Source organism: Pelmatolapia mariae, linkage group LG14 (assembly GCF_036321145.2).
Source record: "Pelmatolapia mariae isolate MD_Pm_ZW linkage group LG14, Pm_UMD_F_2, whole genome shotgun sequence".
Taxonomy (NCBI): domain Eukaryota; kingdom Metazoa; phylum Chordata; class Actinopteri; order Cichliformes; family Cichlidae; genus Pelmatolapia; species Pelmatolapia mariae.
This window is the reverse complement of record NC_086239.1, coordinates 29,022,381-29,038,127: the sequence shown is the minus strand read 5'-3', so window position 1 is coordinate 29,038,127 and position 15,747 is coordinate 29,022,381. Positions and strand designations below refer to the sequence as shown.

At 38.9% G+C, this 15,747-nt stretch overlaps 1 protein-coding gene across 1 annotated transcript; it reads left to right on the top strand.

The window, feature by feature from the left end:
* The first annotated feature begins 541 nt into the window (after positions 1 to 541).
* Positions 542 to 9,237, top strand: LOC134641220 (dehydrogenase/reductase SDR family member 11-like). The gene is made up of 7 exons (XM_063493513.1): positions 542 to 795; positions 1,774 to 1,983; positions 6,459 to 6,553; positions 7,982 to 8,111; positions 8,231 to 8,323; positions 8,431 to 8,496; positions 8,612 to 9,237. The coding sequence occupies exons 1-7, from the start codon at positions 664 to 666 to the stop codon at positions 8,639 to 8,641; spliced, it is 756 nt and encodes a 251-aa protein (XP_063349583.1). The 5' UTR covers positions 542 to 663; the 3' UTR covers positions 8,642 to 9,237.
* Positions 9,238 to 15,747: the final 6,510 nt, after the last annotated feature.

Here is a 15,747-nt window from a genome sequence, read left to right as displayed (position 1 = left end):
ACAAATAATAAAAAATAAAGTTAATGATAATCAGTTTTTTTCTGCTGTGTCATGCTGAGATGACACCAAGAAACTGGGCGAGCAGCCAGTTTATGTTACTATAAAACCGGTGAGTTGCAATTCATCATCCATTATAACTCTGTAAACATGACTCTGTGTCAAAGTTCATTTTTATCAGTATAATAATGTAACAATGTTTGAATGTAGTTTTTTTTAAAAATTTTATATAGATCGTTTATGGAAGTTTCTACCCTAACCTAATTCTAACTAAGTAACAAAGTAACTAATTACTTTTTAAAATAAGTAATCAGTAAAGTAACTGGATCACCTCCTTGGAGAAGTAATCAGGAATTAGTAACTACTTACTATTTTCAAGTAACTTGACCAACACTGCTGATAACACGTGAGAACAATAAACGTATCATTTTCGGTTGTAACCCACAAACTGAACGGTAATGTAACGACACTCGTCTTTAGGTTTTTGACAGTTCATCACTGTTTCCACATCTAGTTGGTTGGAATGGAGGCGGAGTCAACGGGATCCGTTCTCCCTACCTGGTGCGCGCTCCCTACGCAGAGGAAACTAATTTTGTCCGGGATATCTATCTTGCCACGTCCCTCTCTTCATACGTTTGGTGCGTGAGCAGGTTAGGGCTGTCTTTGATGGAGCGCTGGCGGGACAGAGTGGCTCTGGTGACCGGAGCCTCGGTCGGGATCGGGGCGGCTGTAGCCGTGGAGCTGGTCCGGCTCGGTATGAAAGTGGTGGGCTGCGCCAGGGACGTGGGGAAAATACAGGTTTGCTCTGAAATAACAAACTCGATTTCGGAAGAGAAACACTTAATGTAAAACTCTGATGCAAAGGACTTTTTAATGTTATGCCGATATGCAGTTATGTAGCGCTGTCAGGCGGACATTATATAATGGCTGGCGAGCAGACAGACTTTTTGTTTTACAGTAAACATTTTATGCTGTATATATTGGTCTATATGCATGGTTTAAAATAAGCTGCACAATAACAGATCCAAACTGTGTACTATGCAGTAAAAAAAATGGTATAAACAGTATGTTGGCAGTGTAGGAGACGGAAGTCAGACATGATAGCTTACATTGAGTTGTGTAAATCCACAAAGAGCAGTAAACCTCGGGTCAACAGCCACAGCACAGGTCAGCTAATCACAGCCTGTAGACAAATCTGCTGGAGCTCCCAATAGAGCCTATTGTGACTCCTGATTCATTTCCTCACACTGCTATAACCACTACAGTGATCTTAGGGTTCTCACATCTGCAAATCCCATTTCAGCCCCTGACTATACTCATATAGTATATTAATAATAATTATGTAATGATGTTTTGTATTAATATTATTAAATTAATAAATGTATATTCTGTTTAGATGTAGAGGCAGACTCATCCATCTACAATGTAGGCTGCAGCAAATAGAGTTATAAGTTCATTTGTTTGTCTATGCTTGTGTTCTCACTATCATTCAGGTGTTCATTAGAGTTTAGGTTTAAATGAAGTTTTCATTTCCATGACGAATTTTTCTATTATGTTAAAGTTGTATGAGGTTGGGTTTCCTTTGCAAAAATAATTGAAAAGTCCTTATCTTCTTACTTTTTTGCTTTGAATTCATTTCAGAGTCTGGAATTTTTCTCTTTTATCTTAGTAAAGAAGTTTAATTGATAATTCAACTTTTACCAGAGTAGTTTTTACCACGAGAATCTGAATGCAAAGGTGATTATCAAGGTATCATCTTTTCCTTCTTGGTTTCAGAAACTGGCAGCAGAGTGTCAGAGTGCCGGCCACCCTGGTGTTTTGGTGCCTTTGAAGTGTGACTTGACCAAAGAGGAGGAGATTCTGTCCATGTTTGCCACGATCAAAGAGCAGCACAAAGGCGTGGACGTATGCATCAATAACGCTGGCTTGGCTCATCCAGAGACGCTGCTAAACGGCAAAACCAGTGGCTGGAAGAACATGTGGGATGTAAGAACTCAGAGTTATTTTAGAAAGAAAATTGTCCTGGTTGGTATGCAGTAATATGTTGTTGTGTAGTACATATGAAAGCATTCACAGGAATGGTTTCCCAGCGGAATACTGTATTCTAATGAAATGATAAATTGAGTCATCAGTATTTTTTAGAATGAGATAGATGTCTTTTATTTATACAAAAAGTTGGATAATTAGTGTGTTAAAATGTCAAACTATCAAAATCCCCATCTCATTAAAATAAACACAAGGCTTTGACTTGGTGTTCGCTCTCTCTGCGGTAGAGTATCACTTCCTGTTCCAACACACAGTGGTGTTTTTGTGTAGCATATGTGTTGTTATAAAAACTGTATTTACTCACTAATTTATAGTCACTGTGGCTTTAGGGATTCACTAGCTTAGGTTAGTTTTTTAATTTTTAATTTTAACGATACTGAATTGGAGACTCGGTTTTGCACCCTTGAAAACTCTCTAGCTAGCCAGCCTCCTGTAGTCAGTGCAGCCGAAGGTATCGCAGGCCCCATTAGGTGTCCCCCGGCAGACTGTCGAATAGCTTTGGAAACAGGATGGCTGGATGACGGGGAGGAGGAATCATAGCCCCGGTACACTACCAACCTGTTCATGTGGCTAACTGCTTTTCCCCACTCAACGACACACTCGCAGGAGAACAGACTCTGGTAATTGGCGATTCTGTTTTAAGACATGTTGGCTAAGAGTAAATGCAAATTCAGTAAAATAATAAAATCAACAAAAATTGACTTAAACATTAAAAAAATCACAAAGAAAGAACAATACAGTATCCTCATCAGCACCAAAGAGTAAAACATAAACATTAGGTCTCTCTCTTCCAAGTCTCTGTTAGTACATGAATTAATAATTGATCAACAAATCGATTTACTCTGCCTTACAGAAACCTGGTTACAGCAGGATGGTTATGTTAGTTTAAATGAATCAACACTCCTGAGTCTCATTTACCATCAGAATCCTCGAGGCACAGGCTGGGGGGAGGTGTGTCTGCAACTTTCCACCCCAGCTTATTAATTAACCAAAGACCAAGACAGACTTTTAACTCATTTGAAAGCGTGATGCTTAGCCTTTTCCACCCCAGCTGGAAAACTCAAAATCCAGTCTCATTTGTTATCATCTATCATCCACCTGGGCCTTACACAGAGTTTCTGTCTGATTTTTCTGAATTTTTAGCTGATTTAGTGCTCTGTTCAAATAAAATAATTATTATGGGTGATATCCATGTAGATGTTTAAAATGACAGTGTCAATCAACGTGGTATTTAATATTTTATTAGATTCAATTGGCTTCCCTCCAAAGGTGAAAAAATTGACAAAAAGTCAGAGCACTGTTGAGCAAACGATTCCTTTAATGTAATCTAGGAATGAATTCATTCACAAATCAAATTTTAACCATTAGAGAAATAAATTACTCATAATGATCTCACAGATCTAACATTATCTACACATACTTTGAGTACCATTTGTATTTATTTAGTCTTTTTTTCCAATTGACCTTTCTGAGTTAACATAAGTAATTACTTCCTCCAAACCATCAATGTGTCTTTTAGACCCCATTCTTACAAGACTGCTGAAAGACTGTTGCCTATGTACCGCAGGCCTTCAAGCTGGCAGTAGTTAAACTTAAAAAGCCGTTACTTAAAAAGCCATCTCTTGACCCGGCGGTTTTAGATGTTTATAGGCCAATCTCTAACCTTTCATTTCAAAAATTGTCAAACAGCTAATAGATCATCGGCAGACAAATGGCTTATTTGAAGAGTTTCAATCAGGATTCAGAGCTCATCAAAATACAGAAACACCTTTAGATAAGTCCCAAAAAATTGATTCTGTTCATCTGGACGTAGCATCTCAGTGGGAGAAACGTTTCGTCACTCATCCAAGTGACATCTTCAGTTTCAGATGACTGCAGGTTTCCCCAACCTCATAAACAGTACCTTTGCACAATGACTAAAACTAGCCCACTGAATGAAAAACTGGGCTGTGAGGTCAGTTCCTGGATTATTGGTATCCAAACTGGCATGACCAAAGATCAACAACCGCTGATCAAAGACCATCGCTGAACCAATTTTACAATGCTGTGATTGCAGCCATTTCCTAACTCACTCTTCAGTGAATGTTACAAATGATCTTCTTGTGGCCTCTGACAGTAGTCTCATCTCCATGCTTATCCTGCTAGACCTCAGCGTTCGATAATGTTGACCATAATATTCTATTAGAGCGATTAGAACATGCTGTAGGTATTACAGGTACTGCACTAAAGTGGTATGTATCATATCGATCAAATAGCCTCCAATTGTTCTGTATTTTCTGTGCCAGGACCAGTTCCGTTTACATTATATATGCTTCCCTTAGGCAGTATCATCAGAAGGTATAGGATGATTTTTCACTGCTATGCAGATGACACCCAACTTTATCTATCCATGAAGCCAGATAACACACATCAATTAGTTAAAACTGCAGAAATGTCTTAAAGGCATAATGATCTGGATGACCTCTAATTTTCTGTTTCTAAATTCACAAAAAGCTAAGGTTATTGTACTTGGCCCTAAAATTCCTAGAAATATCTAACCAGATTCTTACTCTGGATGGCATTACTTTGGCCTTCAGTAACACTGTGAGGAACCTTGGAGTCATTTTTAACTAGGATATGTCCTTGAATGTACATTTTAAACAGATATGTAAGACTGCTTTTTTTCCATTTGCACAGTATCTCTAAAATTAGAAATATCCTGTCTCAGAGTGATGCTGAAAAACTAGTTCATGCATTTCTTACTTTTAGGCTGGACTACTGTAATTCATTATTATCAGGAAGTCCTAAAAACTCACTGAAAAGCCTTCAGTTAATTTAAAAATGCTGCAGCAAGAGTACTGACAGGGACTAGAAAGAGAGAGCATATTTCTCCTATATTGGCTTCCCTTCATTGGCTTCCTGTTAAATCCAGAATTGAATTCAAAAGTCCTCCTCCTCACATACAAGGTCTTAAATAATCAGGCCCCATCAGCATCAGAATCAGAAGACTTTATTTATCCTCAAGGGGCAATTAACAAACAACAGAGCAGCATAACGTTGAAGACAAGGACAGTAAGAACAGGCAATAAGAGTGAAATAATAAATACACAGAATATACAGTATATACAGTTTTAAAATGACACAGTTTTAAAATTAAAGTGACTGAAAGGTGAATAAATAACTGTAAGTGACTAAAAGTGAATAAAGTGTCGGTAGTATAAGAAGAGTGTAGTTTATGTTTATGGGTGTGGGAAATGTTCTTATCGGCTGGAGTTAGAAAGCAGAGTGGCTTTGGGGACAAAGGTGGCTCTCCTCCTTTCAGTCCTGCAGGAAATGCAGCGGAGGCGTCGCCCAGAGGGGAGCCATTGAAATGCGGGGTGAAGAATGTGACGGGGTCGTTGATGATTTTGGCTGCCTGTCTAAGGGCCTGTTGGCTGAAAACCTGCGCCAGAGTTCTGACAGGCAGTCCAATGATTTTAGAGCACACTGATGCAGTGTGCTGCAGTCTGTTCTTGTTCTGAAGGCTGAGGGAGTGGAACCAGCAGGTGATGGAGAAGGTCATGATGCTTTCCAGGAAGGCATAGTAGAAAGTCATCATGATGGGTGTGCTGACTCCAAAGGAGTTGAGTTTCCTAAGGAGGTATAGCCGTTGGTGGCACCTCCTGAGAATCTCCTCTGTGTTGGCAAAGAATTTCAGGAGGTTGTCAAAGATGGTTCCCAGGTATTTGTACTCCTCAACTACCTCCACTGGTTTCCCGTGGATGGTGGTGGTGACTGAAGCAGCCATCTTATCTTAATGATGTCCTAGTATTGTATCCTTGCATTAGAGCACTTCGCTCTCAGACCGCAGGCTTACTTGTGGTTCCTAGAGTATTTAAAAGGTGAATGGGAGCCTTCAGTTTTCAGGCCCTTGTTCTATGGAATATGGGAGACAGACACTATCTCTACTTTTAAGATTAGGCTTAAAACTCCTTTTTGCTAAAGCATATAGTTAGGGCTGGATCAGGTGACTCTGAATCCTCCCTTAGCTATCCTGCAACAGGTGTAAGCCGCTCTCTTCCACAGTATGTCTTTTATCCTGTTTTCCTTCTCTCACCCCACCCGGTCGCGGTCCCTGAGCCTGGATCTGTCAGAGGTTTCTTCCTGTTAGAAGGGAGTTTTTCCTTCCCACTGTCACCACAGTGCTTGATCATAGGGGGTCATTGTATTGTTGGGTTTTTTTCTCTGTATGTATTATTGCAGGGTCTAACTTACAAAATATAGCACCTTGAGGCTACTGTTGTTGCGATTTGGTTCTGTATAAATAAAATTGAATTGAATTGAATTAAAAGAATTTGTTCATCTTGAGTGCAAAAAGCAACAAGGAAAAATATCATTTTGATGCATTGATTCCATATATTGTTTTATCGTTTATTTCGCTGCTTGGTTTCTTACAGGTGAACGTTCTTGCACTGAGTATCTGCGCACGTGAAGCTTATCAGTCAATGAAAGAGAGAAATGTGGACGATGGGCACATCATAAACATAAACAGGTACATTTTTATTTTAGTGATGGACAGTGATGGGTATGCTTGTGAAGTTTATTGATTTAATCATAACACAAACATCTTATGATTCAGTCATTCTTTTGGCAACTCTGCACACTGGACTTTTCTCACAGCACACATTTGATCTCCCCGTTTAAGAACCCCTGTCACGGTCCTGGGTCGGATCGACCCAGCATTTTGAGTTCCTTATGTTTTGGTTTATTTTTGAATGATGGATTGTTCTTTATGTTTCTCTGGTGCTTTGTTGATTTTTATTACGAATCTGTGTTTCAGTTATTCTGGTATGTTTCTGCATTATGGCTAAGGTTCGGGTTGTATTTTGTTGTTATTGCCGGTTTAGTTCAGCGTCTAGTCTGTCTTACTCTGTCGAGTCCGTGTCCTAGTAAAGTGTGTCTTGTTTCCTGTTTTACTTTGAAGGTTCATGTTCCTGTCTTTGTCAGTGTTTCTAGCTTTGTTCCCCCTGTCTCGTTAGGTCTTATTCCTCCCAGCTGTGTTCCCCTTCTGTCTTTAATTCCTTGATGACTCCCTCAGTGTATTTAAGCCCAGTGTGTCGTTGTGTCAGTGTTGCGTCGTTAACGTCTGTTCACCCTCACTTCCTCTGTGTGTTCTGTTTGCCAGCCTGCCAACCTGTCTAGTCATTTGGTACTCCCAGTTTAGTTAGTGTTTTTCTGTTCTGCTTCATCCCAGCAATAAAGCTGTGTATTTTGAGTTTCTTCCGCCTCCGTGAGTCCTGCATTTTGGGTCCTCTCTTCCTGCCTGCCCACACACAGACATGACAACCCCACTATAGCCAATGAGTGTTTTTTATTACTGGTAGGTCCAATAAAAATAAATGCCAGACTGCTGTCAATAACAATATTCTAAAACCAAAAGTGACATCGTCATATTGCTTTCATTGCCCAGCTAGCAGTTCAGAACTAAAATATTTTTGAGCTTACTATGAAAATCATAAAGAAAAATGCAACCAAATCTAATTGCCAGAACCGAGAAATGTTTTTTTTTTTTTTAAATCTCAAAACACAAATAACTTCCTGGTTATACATTATATAGAAACTTTTAAATTACAGCACAACAGCATAGTGATGCAGTGGTTAACACTGTTATCTCACAACCTATCTCACAAATCCTGCATCCGGCCAGTGTCTTTCTCTGTGTAGTTTGCATCTTCTTCCTGTGTCTGCAGGAGTTCTCACCTTCCCACATAGTCAAAAGACATTAGTTAGTTGGGTTAGTTTAGTTGAACTGTGTCTGTGTCTCTGTGTTAGCCCTGTGACAGACTTGGGACCTGTCTGTGGTGTACCCGAGGCTCCAGGACCCTGAATTAGATCAGCAAAAGAAAACAGATGGATGTTAAACTATATAGTAACTGTTGCCATTGTTGTTGTAACACTTGTAAATATTCTTCTGTTGCAGCGTGTGCGGCCATCAAGTGTTTCCTAATCCTGACGGACATTTCTACACCGCCACCAAGTATGCTGTAACTGCGCTGACTGAGGGCCTGAGGCAGGAGCTGCGTGCAGAAAACACTCATATCCGGGCCACAGTAAGCCTTTGAAAGACACTGTAACAAGCTGCAAAGTACCTTTAACACTAATGTCAGCTGTTATGAGATGCACGCACAGTACTTCTTCAAGGATCCTCATTAATAATGTCATTTTGCAGAGCATTTCTCCTGGCTTTGTGAAGACAGAATTTGCATACCGCCTCTACAGAGACAATTCTGATAAAGCAGCTGCTGTATACACTAAAAATAAGGTAAAATCATTATTCCTTTATTTCCTACAATCGCTACAGTATTGTTAAAATGATTACTAAATGATTACTATTAAAATTTCATTAAGCACTTTTAACTTCTTTGATAGTCTCTGGAAGCAAAAGATCTCGTCAGTGCCGTCACATATGTGCTCAGTGCCCCTCCTCATGTTCAGGTTTGAGATTTTCTCATATTTTCATCTTTTTTGTGACCTTTTGAATTTTCGTCTTTTGCATTTTAAATATCAGCAGTTTAGGTATAAGATAACATTCATATATCTTTTCTTTCAGATTGGGGAGATTTTGCTTGAAAGTTTGTAGCAGGTGTCATGCAACTTGGCCGTGAGACCCATCCCAATCTTTACATCAAAGTAGTGTGACTGGCTCTCCTTACTTCTCAACACTGTCAGATTGTAATCAATTCACAGAAGGATAAAATGGAGGAAACTCATCCAGCTGTTAGCTCTCTACTATCTAACTGTCTTCTTATCAAAGGCTCCCGTGGTACCTTTTCACAAGCGTCCTACTGGCCAACTCCAGGAATGCCCATAAAAACACTTTGATTAATGACAGCTTCCTTCTTATTGTAACAGATCTCAGTTGCTGGACAGTATTTAAGCTCTAAGAGTGTTTTTACTGTTAAGCAGATGTTTATTTCGTCTGGTTAGAACCTTCGATGAGGATGTCAGTCAGACATACACAGAGTGTATGTTCTCATCCCTGAGGAGAAACTGTTGCATCTTTAATTTGTAGCCTCCCTTCAAAACAGTCTGTGAAACATTTACCATCTCTGTGTTTTTTCCATCTCAGTGAGAAGTTGCATCATGTGACCCTAATGTCCTGGCAAATTTTACTGACTTTATGTACTCATGAAAACACTCTATAATATTTTACTGATAATTTTCACTAATGAATAAAATTTTCAGGGAAATTTGTTTCATGCAGTTTTCTTGTAGCACTAAAGGATATTTAAATAAAAATGTGCCGTGGAGAATATTCAGCACACAAATATATATAAAAATAAAAACAAGAAAGATATTTAAAGTAGAAGCAAAATATCTGAAAAAATTACAAAAATGTCAATAAAATTGCTTAAATATATTGTAATTAAAGTAAGTATAATACATTTTTTACATCTGCATAGACATAAATCTCTGAGATTTTGATAAAAACATCCATACGAAATTACTATAACTAACTAGATAGCCAAGGAAATTCCATCCTCTGTCTTTGGTTGAATACATATCAGAAAAACTGTGTCATTTTATTCAGACACTGCTTACGCTACTTAGCAAATATTGTCACGGTAACTGGGAGGTATCCTGAGGGAACTCCCAGATCTGGACCATTGCATCACCGAGCTCCTGGACAGCCTGAGTTGCAACCTGGAGGCATCACATGCACAAAAATATAATGTCCCTGAGGTGTTCTGTTGGGTTTATCTCAGGTGAATGTGGGGCCATTCAGTGGTAATAATTCCTCCAGGAACTGTAGGTCATTTGGTGGGACTCTGGCAATGCTTTTTATGGTCCTCTTTGCACAAAGGAGCATATACTTGTCCTGCTGATATTTTAAGGACCTGCGGCATAGTCCAGCTCTCTGAGAGTAACTGCCTAACCTTTGGAGTCTTCTTCATGCTCTTGAGACTGTGCTGTGAGCACAGCAAACATTCTGGCAATGTTGCCTATTGCTGTACCATGCTGGAGGGGTTGGACTACCTATACAACCTCTGTATATCCCACAGATTGTTGATATGATTACTCTGATAAAAGTTTTTAATTATTTTTCACTTCTCCGACAGTCTTTGGAACCAAAAGACATTGCCAGTGCTGTCACATACGTGCTCAGTGCCTTGCTTCATGTTCATGTTTGTAGTTTTCTCTTATTTTCAACTGTTTTTTAAAATTTTCACTTATTGAATTTAGCTCATTGATATTCTAAATATCACCAGATTACTCAAAATAAGATAATATCTCTATAACTTGGTGACATTAACTTTGAAGCTGTGTAGCTGGTATTACAGTGCAGGCACACAATCCAGCCTGCACAACAAAGTGGTGTGAATCTCCTGACTGCTCAACACTGCTCTCCTTTTATCCTCTGCTAACAAGAAAAAACTAAAAACCACCAACCATTACTGGGCATACTCCTACGTGATCTTAAAATGATAAAAAGCCAAGTCAAAGTTAATTTTTTAATCAAACAGAACTGTCAAAATGACTGTGAGAAAATTAACAAATAAATTGTTCTAATGCAAATGAAAAAAGACTCAAGAATGTTTTTGTTCAATTCAGATGCACACTGAACTAAACTGAAATTGAACACAACAGAATTAACTATGATCTGTTCTTATTAGCTATGCCCTACAGACTGGTAAGTGGCCTTTGTTCATTAATCTATGTTCTCCAACCAGTTGGTGAATGGTTGCTGGAAGTTGTTGGCAGTCACTAGGTAAAATTCGTGGCAAGGAGGTATATGGTGCTGTACTAAAAACTCCATCGTGGTTCCTTTGTATGGTAGCAGGTTTCTGCACTCTCCAGCAGTTTGTGTGGATGATGCAAATATTTCTACAAACACTCACCAAATCGCTGAGTGTCTTAACAATTTGACAGTGCTCAGCAAGCACAACGCTCCATTGTCAAGGATGCACTAGAGAACTGTGTGCTAGTGTTAATTTTGGTTGTAATAAATAATACATTTGGTGTAAATAAATAAATGCAGGTATCTGAGAGAGTACGCTTTTAAAGGAGTTATCATGTCAATATAAAACTTAGCCTACCAAGAAAACATAAGTTTGGTTTCAAAAACTGGCAGCAGAGTGTCAAAGTGCTGGCCACCCTGGTGTTTTGGTCCCTTTCAAGTAGTGCTGGGCGATATGACGATATACAGGTCCTTCTCAAAAAATTACCACATTGTGATAAAGTTCATTATTTCCTGTAATGTACTGATAAACATTAGACTTTCATATATTTTAGATTCATTACACACAACTGAAGTAGTTCAAGCCTTTCATTGTTTTAATATTGATGATTTTGGCATACATAACTCATGAAAACCCAAAATTCCTGTCTCAAAAAATTAGCATATTTCATCCGACCAATAAAAGAAAAGTGTTTTTAATACAAAAAAAAGTCAACCTTCAAATAATTATGTTCAGTTATGCACTCAATACTTGGTCGGGAATCCTTTTGCAGAAATGACTGCTTCAATGCGGCGTGGCATGGAGGCAATCAGCCTGTGGCACTGCTGAGGTGTTATGGAGGCCCAGGATGCTTCGATAGCGGCCTTAAGCTCATCCAGAGTGTTGGGTCTTGCGTCTCTCAACTTTCTCTTCACAATATCCCACAGATTCTCTATGGGGTTCAGGTCTGGAGAGTTGGCAGGCCAATTGAGCACAGTAATACCATGGTCAGTAAACCATTTACCAGTGGTTTTGGCACTGTGAGCAGGTGCCAGGTCGTGCTGAAAAATGAAATCTTCATCTCCATGAAGCTTTTCAGCAGATGGAAGCATGAAGTGCTTCAAAATCTCCTGATAGCTAGCTGCATTGACCCTGCCCTTGATAAAACACAGTGGACCAACACCAGCAGCTGACATGGCATCCCAGACCATCACTGACTGTGGGTACTTGACACTGGACTTCAGGCATTTTGGCATTTCCCTCTCCCCTGTCTTCCTCCAGACTCTGGCACCTTGATTTCCGAATGACATGCAAAAGTTGCTTTCATCCGAAAAAAGTACTTTGGACCACTGAGCAACAGTCCAGTGGTGCTTCTCTGTAGCCCAGGTCAGGCACTTCTGCCGCTGTTTCTGGTTCAAAAGTGGCTTGACCTGGGGAATGCGGCACCTGTAGCCCATTTCCTGCACACGCCTGTACACGGTGGCTCTGGATGTTTCTACTCCAGACTCAGTCCACTGCTTCCGCAGGTCCCCCAAGGTCTGGAATCGGTCCTTCTCCACAATCTTCCTCAGGGTCCGGTCACCTCTTCTCGTTGTGCAGCGTTTTCTGCCACCATTTTTCCTTCCCACAGACTCCCCACTGAGGTGCCTTGATACAGCACTCTGGGAACAGCCTATTCGTTCAGAAATTTCTTTCTGTGTCTTACCCTCTTGCTTGAGGGTGTCAATGATGGCCTTCTGGACAGCAGTCAGGTCGGCAGTCTTACCCATGATTGCAGTTTTGGGTAATGAACCAGGCTGGGAGTTTTTAAAAGCCTCAGGAATCTTTTGCAGGTGTTTAGAGTTAATTCGCTGATTCAGATGGTTAGGTTAATAGCTCGTTTAGAGAACCTTTTCATGATATGCTAATTTTTTGAGATAGGAATTTTGGGTTTTCATGAGTTATGTATGCCAAAATCATCAATATTAAAACAATGAAAGGCTTGAACTACTTCAGTTGTGTGTAATGAATCTAAAATATATGAAATTCTAATGTTTATCAGTACATTACAGGAAATAATGAACTTTATCACAATATGCTAATTTTTTGAGAAGGACCTGTATATCGTGTGGACGATAGAAAAGTGTCTATCGTGCCATTTGTCTTCTATTGTCTCTATCGTTTCTAACCCTAATTTTATAAATTATTACATAAAATATATAATTAACCCTTTACAACCAGTCGGAGCAGGCACACTCCGTTTTCCCTAACTATTTTTAAATCCCTGTAGAACTGGAACCACGTAAGCTAGCGCAATAATGTTTTTTGCATATGAAACCGTAGGAGTTGTACTTACATCTTATTCCATTAGCTTGCCCTAGGTCACGGTTTTCTTCCACATATAGCTTTGCAAATTGCATAAAAAGCGCTTCCAGCAACAAAAACATAATATTCCAGACTTGCAGGAACAAAAACATAATATTCCATTAACGCGCTTTGCCGATCCGATCAGCTGTTCATAACACTTCCTAAATTGGAATATAAGTCAGCGCGAACTATCGCATGTCCGCCATTACCTGTCCGAAACCGGAAGTGACGTCAATTTCGCGGAAATGTAGTTTTTTAGCTTCAAAGCCTATGTTGGTGTTTTTAAAAGTCATGTTTGACTTTATGCTCTTCTGTATCGTTTCTGGGATGCTTAGAAGTCAAATTACACTGTTGGAAATAGTTTATTTTGATGCACATGCTGTCTGTGAAGGTTCTTAGTCACAGGTTCTCAGTCACAGGTTCTCAGATGCACATGCTGTTTTTTTGCAAATTTGCGTTTATTCATTTTCCCTGTAGTATATAAAAATTTGTGTATCTCAAAAATACAACTATGAAGACACTCAAAATAAATTTCTCGTGGTTGGAAACTATTTTGTGCAACTTTTTTGTATTTACAGTTTTGAGGGATAAGCCTCTTAAATTTCTCTAACTAGAAATATATGTAAAAAAAAAAAGATTTTCAATTTTTTTGTAGTTTATTGCACTTTTTTGCAATTTATGTAGTTACTATGGACTTGCATACATATTATTAAAATTTGGGCTATAACGGTTTTATTGATGTATAGCAACTTGAAATGCTCCCACAAATGGCACTACAGCATGTAAAATGTAAAGATAAGCTCTGGCGGACTTGGTTCTATGGTAGGTCTTAAAAGGTTAAATAGCCTGTGGTAAATATATTAGTGTTGTCTTCTCACTATACATACTCTTAACTTTATGCAAGAGAAAATAAAGTATAAAAAAACGATATTTTTCACAAAGAAACTTCGTCTTGTGGTTTTGCGACATGGTGCTGCTTTACGTGCACCCGGATTTGTGACATGCTTTACGGTAACTCAAAACAAAGACTGCAGCCTCTCCACTCGCTGTTTACAGACTGCATACTTTCCAGATGACCACAGGTCAGGTGGTATATCGTGATATATATCGTTATCGTGATATAAAATAATTCATATCGTGATAATATTTTTTCCATATCGCCCAGCACTACTTTCAAGTGTGAGTTGACCAAAGAGCAGTAGATTCTGCCCACGACTGTACTACAACCTGTAGTGGTTAACATTGTAATGGAAGTAAAAGCAGAGCTGTGAAATGCAAAATAGTGATGATCTTCAGAGGTATGTTTCCTTGGGACATTTTGTGCTCTTCATTAACAACCAGCCATGGTTTAAATTCCATACATCAGTATTTCCATGTTTATACCAGTGTTATCTTAATATGAGTAAACTGTTTGTGTTTAAAATGCAATTAAAAGGAATGTTCAATAAGTCAAAGTAAAAAGCATGAAACAAGAGAAAATCACAAATCTGAAAATGCAGAGAGGTGCTGAGCACATATTGTGATGGCACTGGCAACATCTGCTTTTTCTAGAGGCTATCAGAGAAGAGAAAGCTCGTGTGTCGGTCTACAGACAGACTCAACATGTCTTTTCTCCACAACTGTTCCTCAAAGAGAAATCCTATTTAAAATACTCCAACTGCTGCAACTAATACTACTGCCACAAATAATAAAAAATAAAATTAATAACAATCAGTTTTTTTCTGCTGTGTCATGCTGAGATGACACCAAGAAACTGGGCGAGCAGCCAGTTTATGTTACTATAAAACCGGTGAGTTGCAATTCATCATCCATTATAACTCTGTAAACACGACTCTGTGTCAAAGTTCATTTTTATCAGTTGGTGCACAAAAATGCCCGTTTAAAACTACAGGGTTTCTGTATCCAATATAACAATATGTTGTGTATTTTTTTTACTTTCTATGAGTTATTTGTAGAAGCTTGTTTGACCCCCCCCCCCCCCCTCTTCCTTCTTTCCTTCTTGCTTGTTGAAATGTGAAATTCTGATGACCTTCACAAGTCCTTCCATTTCTGCAAAATGGAAGGACTCAGGACTCATCCTAAAAAAGCATTTCCCCAGAAAGTTAAATGTCTCTTTGCTGCTGTATAGAGCATGACTGAGAATTCTTCAAGTCTCTGATCTTACGGAGGAAATCCTTAACCTCCTAAGACCCGAACTCTTCCACGAGATGCATTTTTAATTTCTCTTTGATATTTGGGCTAATTGGGAAACGATGAATGTAAAAACAAAGAATTACCAGATATTTTTTTTAACCTGATTTTTATTTCTAAGAAAAATGAAAGCCACATATGAGGATATTTGTTTAAAATTTCGATAGAACAGTGGCAGTATAATGTCCTCATAAGTGGATATCAGGCCCTTGTAGAGCAAAACTGAGTATTTTGGTCTAAATAACCCAAAATGTGATGTCCACATATGTGGACGCCAGGTCCTAGGAGGTTAACAGAGGCCAAATGATCACAAATACTTATTATTATATAGAATGTTACAAATTAATTAGCTCACTCACTTCAGTTTTTATTGTGGCAGTCATGTCAAGGTAGTTGTCCCCAGCAGAATTTGTTTTCCCTGCATTCAGAGCACACGCCTGGCTGTCCAAATCACAAACAATATAAGCACAAAAAATGATTTTATTTTATA